Source organism: Oryza sativa, chromosome 3, assembly GCF_034140825.1.
Source record: "Oryza sativa Japonica Group chromosome 3, ASM3414082v1".
Classification (NCBI taxonomy): domain Eukaryota; kingdom Viridiplantae; phylum Streptophyta; class Magnoliopsida; order Poales; family Poaceae; genus Oryza; species Oryza sativa.
In genome coordinates, this window is record NC_089037.1 from 8,132,505 (window position 1) to 8,139,920 (window position 7,416).

At 53.5% G+C, this 7,416-nt stretch overlaps 1 protein-coding gene across 1 annotated transcript; it reads left to right on the forward strand.

Moving 5' to 3' along the window:
- The first annotated feature begins 4,700 nt into the window (after positions 1 to 4,700).
- LOC4332276 (serine/threonine-protein kinase WAG1) lies at positions 4,701 to 6,488 on the forward strand. Its single transcript, XM_015773645.2, has one exon. The coding sequence runs from the start codon at positions 4,740 to 4,742 to the stop codon at positions 6,264 to 6,266; it is 1,527 nt and encodes a 508-aa protein (XP_015629131.1). The 5' UTR covers positions 4,701 to 4,739; the 3' UTR covers positions 6,267 to 6,488.
- The last annotated feature ends 928 nt before the right edge of the window (positions 6,489 to 7,416 follow it).

Here is a 7,416-nt window from a genome sequence, read left to right on the forward strand (position 1 = left end):
AATGTATACAAAGTTACGACATTTAGCTTTAAAAAACAAACTCATCTTATACTTTATTTTTTTTTATTATCATCCAATATTCTTGTTGAGACACGTGGGGTTTCATCTAGTATTTAGATGATGTTATATGTGTTTCTCTCATTCGATGCAACTAATGTTCGGTATTTCGGCGCTGAAAAATTGGATTTCTTTTATATACAAGTTGTAAACATTATATTGCACCCTTATATATGATAGTTGATGCCATCTTTGGTCTAAACTTGAGTTGATTTGTAAAACAGCCAAATGGCGACTGTAGTTTTACATTTATTCAACAACTTGTATAAATATAAATATGTCCTGAAAAAAAAACTTTAAATATGGTGCAATACTACACCACAACTACAAAATAAAGTGTTTTAGGGGGTGTGTGTCACACCCCGAACTAGCCCCGAACGGAACCAGCCCGAGGCGCCCCAAATTAACCTGTTATCCGATACCAGTCCCAGGAAACAGTGCTGGTATCATAGGAAGACAGAATATCACAGCAACAGAGGTCTCTTTATTATAGAGTAGGATTACAGTCATGTTGGGCTGCGAACAGACCCCGAGCTCACAACTGCATTACAAAAGAGGAAAGCGGAAGCCAAGACTTGGACCATTCATCACAGGCGCAACTTGGGAACTAGATCAAAACCCTAAAACTCATCATAGCCGACTTGCTCCTAGAAGAACTCCTCGTCAGCGGGATCCATCTCATCTTCTTCAGCAACTGGGGGGGATTATTTATATAGAGCAAGGGTGAGTACAGGAGTACTCAGCAAGTCATGGGAATTATGTGTTTAATGAAGGCTTCAAAGGAAAGGCTGTTGTTTTTACAATTGATTTTTAGTTAAACTCCTTTTTAAAACAACTAAGTGAGTGCTTCTCAAACGACACGGATGAGACAGTGCATCTCGTCCGGTCGGAGTATGTGCAATGTATCAGTCTTTGATAGATTTGAGATTGGCACCCGGCCACAACTTTAAAATGGCCACCCGGGCCTAGCTGATCCCGTCAGCCACAGATGTTCCAAACATCGAACCCCAAGTCCACAACAGCAATTTCACAAAGCGGTAGTCAAACAAAACTACGCTAAGGAATCACTTTACATCCGCCCATGACCGTGAACACGGCTGTTCGAACAGTTTAATAACCTCTGCAGAGGGGGCACACTTTACCCACACGACATTACTAACCCAGATCACCCAGCCCGTGCAGAACAGCCACGTCTGGTGACCTTGAGGCTTTCATAACAAGGCATTTCGAGAGCCGACACAGGTTTACCATATGCCGACGAGAGGGGTCCCAGACCAACAACAGGTTAGGTCCCAGACCATACTGTGCCAGGAAGCCCAGGGGTCCTCTCCGACACCACCCTGGTGAATCCACTTGTCTCCAGGCATCAAGGCTCCCCTGATTAGCTAATTACTCAGCCAGGGGTGTCCCATTCCACCCATGTGGTCGTACTTGTTATATGTACGGATGAAATTCCAAAGGAAATCGGTCCTTAAGTGCAAGAGTGGGAAACCGTGCTCCCGGCACGTCCCCCGGTCTGCGATTTTTGGAAATTCATTTGGTTCGCAAGCACCGACCCAGGCGTCGGGTTTTCCAAGTCTTTTGTAAAACCTCAAGTTTTACCCATCGTTGGATATTTTAAGTTTGAGGGGAGGTGTTCCCATGCACGTGCCTGAAGGCCCGTGCATCGAAGCACAACAGTCGACAAGGGAGTTTTAATTGTTCAATAATTCAAGGAGGGTAATTGCAGCAATTAGGATTGGGGCCGGTAGGCTTTCTCGCAAGCCGCGGCCAAATTACTTGTGTTAAACCTAATCATGCAATATTTGCGGAAGAGAAATACTTAGATTTAAATTATAGGTGCAAGATGATCAAAGGTGACTTGCCTTGCTCGAGATCTTGAGCTTGATCCTCGAAATCCTCGCACTGCGGGTCTTCGGGCTCCGAAACTACACGCGAAACGGGACAACTCAACAAACGGTAAAAATAAAGCTCTATTATTGACCTCTAAGCGTGCCATTAGATAGATCTCGATATTTGAGGAATTTTGGAAGTTAAACGGAGTCAAACGGATGTACGGTTGAGAAGATATGGAGTCTCTAAGACTAAAGGATTTACTGGACTAAAAGAAAAGGATTTATTAACCTCCTTTTTGGATTAGAAACGAGATAGGGAAGAGATGTAGACTTTGCGGGCGGCTTGAGCGCGGCCCGAGAGGAGTTGGCGCGGCTCGGCCAACCAATTGGGCTGGCGCGGCCTCAGAAGGCGGCCCAACAGAGGGAGGCGTGGAGAGAGAGAGAGATCCGGGTGAGCCGGATCCATCGTGCGGGGTCCTGGGACGAGCCCACGAGTCAGTGACTCGGTGCACGGGAGAGAGGGTTTACGCGGCGCGGGGGAGCTAGTGTTTGCGGACGCGGCTCACAGATGGTGCACCAGGTGGACTGGGAGACGGCGGGCCCAAGCGCAGCCGGCTGGCTCTCCGTGGACCACGCGCGTACAGGAGAACGGATCGGAGGAGCGGTTGACTGAGGTCAAACCGACCTGGCCCGTGGCCGAGCTGGCGCCGACGTGGCGCCTTTGTGGCAGCCACGCGGGCCGGCGGGAGGAAGACGACGACGCCGGCCGGAACGGATGGCGGACGGCGGCGGCGAGCAGCGGGGCGAACCACGGCGATACAGGCGAAAGCGAGCACACCGGGAGGTTGCACGGGACGAGGGGAGACGAGCCAATGGATTGGATTCGCCGGAAGGAGCCCGACGGCGGCGGATTGCGGCGGCGGCAACCGGCGGCGAGGAAAGAGGGTAACGGCGACGGCGCGACGGGAGTTCGATTCGAGCGAGCTAGAGCATCTACGCGACTCCAGGAATCCGTTTCTAGCGTCGGATTGGACGGGTCATCGCCGAGGAAGGCCGGCGACGGGCGGCTACTACCGAGCGCGGGCGGCGACGGCGGCGAGCCTACTGCGAGCGGCGGCGTGGCTTGGGGCGGCGCCAACTAGCTACTGGGGTACTACTCGAGCTGCTACTCAAAGCTAAGGGGAAGAGATGGAGCGAGGAGGGAGAACGGAGGGATGCCCTACCGAGACGAGGCGGGGTGCTGTGACGAGAGGCCGACGGCACGGAAGTGATCTCTCCGGCCTCGGGCCGGGGAAGAGGAAGAAGACGAGCGCCCGGAGTCCCCTTCCGCGTCCTAGCGCGCACCGGCTCCTCCGGCACACGCGACGGCGGTGGTCGGTGGTAGAGAGACAGAGGGGACAGCAATGGCGCGGTGGAGCGAGGGCGAATGGGAGAGGGAAAGGAAGGGAGGGTGCCTTGGTTTAATAGGAGGGCAATGTCGGTTTGGAAACCGACCTAGGGCGGTCAAGGAGCGAGCTGGCGCTCGGCGCTCGCGGCCAAAACGACGACAGAGGGCATGACGCCGGCGGTGGAAGAGAAAAGGGAAAAAGGAAGGAAGAAAAGGGGCTTGCCCCTTGCCTCTTTGGGAAAAGAAAGAGGGAGAGAGGGCGATGAGGCAGATGGAGGAGGAGCTCTGCCTCCATTCCTTGGAAGCATGCACGCGGAGTGGCGGGGCCAGGTCGATGACGACGGCGATGACGGCGGGGCGGTTTGGAAGGGCGCGGCTACAGGGCGGCAGACGCGGGCTCAGGCGCGGCAGGTGCTGACGGCGTCGGCGATTGGCCGGTCGGCCACCACGGTGCGCACGCGCGTGCGGGAAGCAACGGCACGGCGATTTGGGCGGCGTCGGCAGGAGAGACAACGAGAGGGAGCGAGAGCAGAGAGAGATGGAGGAAAAAAAGATAGAGCGAGCTCTCTCTCTCGCTCAGTGCCCGAGCGGCGCACGTGCCTCGCACGTGCGGGCGAGGATGGAGGGGAGAGAAGAGATGGGCTGAGAGGAAATGGGCCGGGGAGAAGAGATCGGCCCACAAACTCGAGGGAGGCAAAATAGACTTTTCGAGAGGATTTGATTTGGGACAGATTTGAGATTAGGGTTTGGATTCGACGATGGATTGGGGATTTGAGATCTGGAATGGCGCGGACACTGGACAACAAATAAAGAAACAATTTTTGCATTTAGGATTTTTAAGAGATAGTTTTCCCACTAGGCGCCACGACGGAACGGGCGCTACGGTGTGTATGGTTCCTTAGTAAAGATAACAATTTCAAGTGTTTTAGGGGCTGCATTCTTCATTTCAAGTTCCTAACCCCCAATCTCTCGTTTACTACATACTTCCTAAACTGCAAAACGGTGTGTGATTTGTAAAAATTTTCTATAGAAAAGTTACTTTAAAAATCATATTAATCTATTTTTAAATTTTTAAACTAATAATTAATTAATCATGTACTAATCTCCTTTTCTGTGTTAGACGTGCCAATGTTTGGCTGCGAACCACACACCCGATGTGTCCCCACTGCCTTTCTCCCTCTTCACCCACCCAAGGTGAGTCTGACGAAGGAAATCTGACCGTTGGATTGCCCTGATCAGGTGGCTGAGATTTCAGAAAATCACCTGTAGCAAATCTGATCAGTCCATTGATTACAGAAACCATATGGAATCTGACCCTAGTCGCGACCGTTGATCTCCCGCTTCCTTCTCCGCTTCCGCCCGCATCTCTCTCCACGACGTCTTTATAACCCCACCCCCACCCCGCGTCCCACCCAGGCTTTCCATTCCTCTCCTTCCTTCATCTTCCCTCTCGCCGTGCCATGCAAGCAGCGCCGCCGCCGCCGCCGCCAATGGACGTACTCGACCACGCCCCGCCGTCCCCGCTCTCCTCCGACATTTTGCCCCACTTCCCTCCCTCCCTCGCCGACGCCGGCGCCGGCGCGCTGGACCTGTCCTTCACCTCCACCGCCTCCGCCTCCACCTCCTCCTTCACCACCGCCACCACCTTCAGCGCGCGGAGCTCGCTCTCCCTGCCGTCCTTCTCGTCCTCCACCTCGCTCTCCCCGCGGCCGCACTCGTCCTCCTCGTCCCCGCACTGGGCGCTCCTCGCGGCCGCGCGGGCCGCCACGCCCGACGGCGTCCTCCGCCTCGCGCACCTCCACCTCATCCGCGAGCTGGGCCACGGCCACCTCGCGCGGGTGTTCCTGTGCCGCCTCAAGAGCTCGCCGCCCGCCTCCCCGCTCTTCGCGCTCAAGGTCGTCGACCTCCGCGACGACGACCCGTCACGTGTCACCCACGTGCTGGCGGAGTCCCGCGTCCTCTCCTCGCTCGACCACCCCTTCGTGCCCACCCTCTACGCGCGCCTCGACGCCGGCCGCTACGCGTGCTTCCTCATGGACTACTGCTCCGGTGGCGACCTCCACGCGGTGCTCCGGCGCCGCCCCGGGGGACGCCTGCCCGTCGCCGCGGCGAGGTTCTACGCCGCAGAGGTGCTCCTCGCGCTCGAGTACCTGCACGCGCTCGGCTTCGTGTACCGCGACCTCAAGCCGGAGAACGTCCTGCTCCGCGGCGACGGCCACGTCGTGCTCTCTGACTTCGACCTCGCGCTCCCGGCGTCCGTGGAGCCCGCCGTCCGCCGCCGCCAGGTTCGGAAACTGAGCCGGCGCAAGAATAGAATCGTGCCGTCCTGCTTCTCCGCCAATGGCGGCAGCGGCGACGACGGCGACGAGGTTAACGCGAAGGAACAGTTCGAGTTCGTCGCCGAGCCGACGACGGCGAACTCAAAGGACTGTGTGGGCACGCACGAGTACCTCGCGCCGGAGCTCGTGAGCGGGAGCGGCCACGGCAACGGCGTCGACTGGTGGGCCTTCGGCGTCTTCCTCTACGAGCTCGTGTACGGTCGCACGCCGTTCAAGGGGCACGCCAAGGACGCCACGCTCAAGAACATCCTCGCCAAGCAGGTCACGTACCCGCAGCTCGACGGCGAGGCCGACGCCGCGCAGCTGCGCGACCTCATCGGCAGGCTGCTCGAGAGGGACCCGCGGCGGCGCATGGGCTCCGCGCGCGGCGCCGCCGAGATCAAGAGGCACCCGTTCTTCGCCGGCGTGGACTGGGCGCTCATACGGTGCGTGGCGCCGCCGGTGGTGCCCGACAAGGACTCGGCGGCCGCCGGCGCCGGCGACAAGAAGGCGAAGCTGGGGAGCTGGAACAGCATGGGAGGCAAGAAGCGCAGCAGCTTCGGGAGGAAATCGAATTACGAGGAAAGGCAGGGGGTTTTCCGCAAACTGATGAGCTGGAGTCAAGACAGCCGATCCAAGAAGGCAAAGACGAACAAAGTCAAGCTATAAATTTGCACCCTTTTTGTGAGATTTGCTTCCCTTTTGGGTTTCGTTTGCAAGGTTTTTGTTTAATTAGCTAGGATTAATTTGTTACTTTTGTATAGTGTGTGGTGTGGATTATGAGTTGTGAGGAGGCGCTTTGTACAAAGATCGAGGCGATGTATGTCACTGCGTTGACATGGTTTGATCCATGTTCATATATGGAGAAACTTCATCCCTTGTTTCAGTCAACTACTCGATTCCTTCTAATGGTCTCAATTAGCTTATTTGTAATGAACTCTGCTGAATGAGTGGTTGAGCTTGATTTCGTTTCAGATTTTTATCGGAGACTTCAGAAAACAGGGGCACACAATGCTTTGCCCTTTCATCTTATAAACATAAGATTCTATGTGGAAATTAAATTAGAGTACTAGTTCCAGTTCTGACAGATTAGCTCTGTGCGTTGTTACGTTCCTTTAGAATCTTATGATTCTTTTCTCTTTTGTTTTTGATTTTGAAAGAGAATTATTATTTTCTCTTGAACAATGCAATGAACAGAAACGTGGGATTCAACCATTAATTTCTTTCTCCAACATTTCCCAATCGAACATTTGGTCTTGCTTAGCTGGCTAGGCTACATTATCACCTCAATTGAAAGAGTTCTGCATTAATTATGTTCAAATTATATTATTAACTCCTAAGTAAATCCCTTCTTGCACTCAGAAGTCTAAACATAAATTTACAAACACAGTAGATCATTGGCCAGAATTTCACAAATTAATAGCAGGACTTCTGATATGTAGCATGTTGCCCATCTCCTGTCACCTGCTCACAATGGCCGTAGCAGGGAGCATTCGAGGCAGAAAACGCCGGAGCCAGTAACTCTGAAGCTACTCATTCTAAAATATAACAATATGGTATGGAATAATACGCATGTTAGTGCTATAAATCTAGATAGATCTTATGTTTAATTCGTCATATTAAAATCGATGCATCACATCTCATACTATATATTGTTATATTTTGAGACGAATGTAGCAATATTTACGTGTGTGACAACTGACAACTGACAAATCCTCACCTCGACCGATCGAGATGAAACAACACCCCATACTGATGAATACCGATGCTGGTCCGAACCCAGAAGCTACATATAATACACACACTTCATCAAACTCCT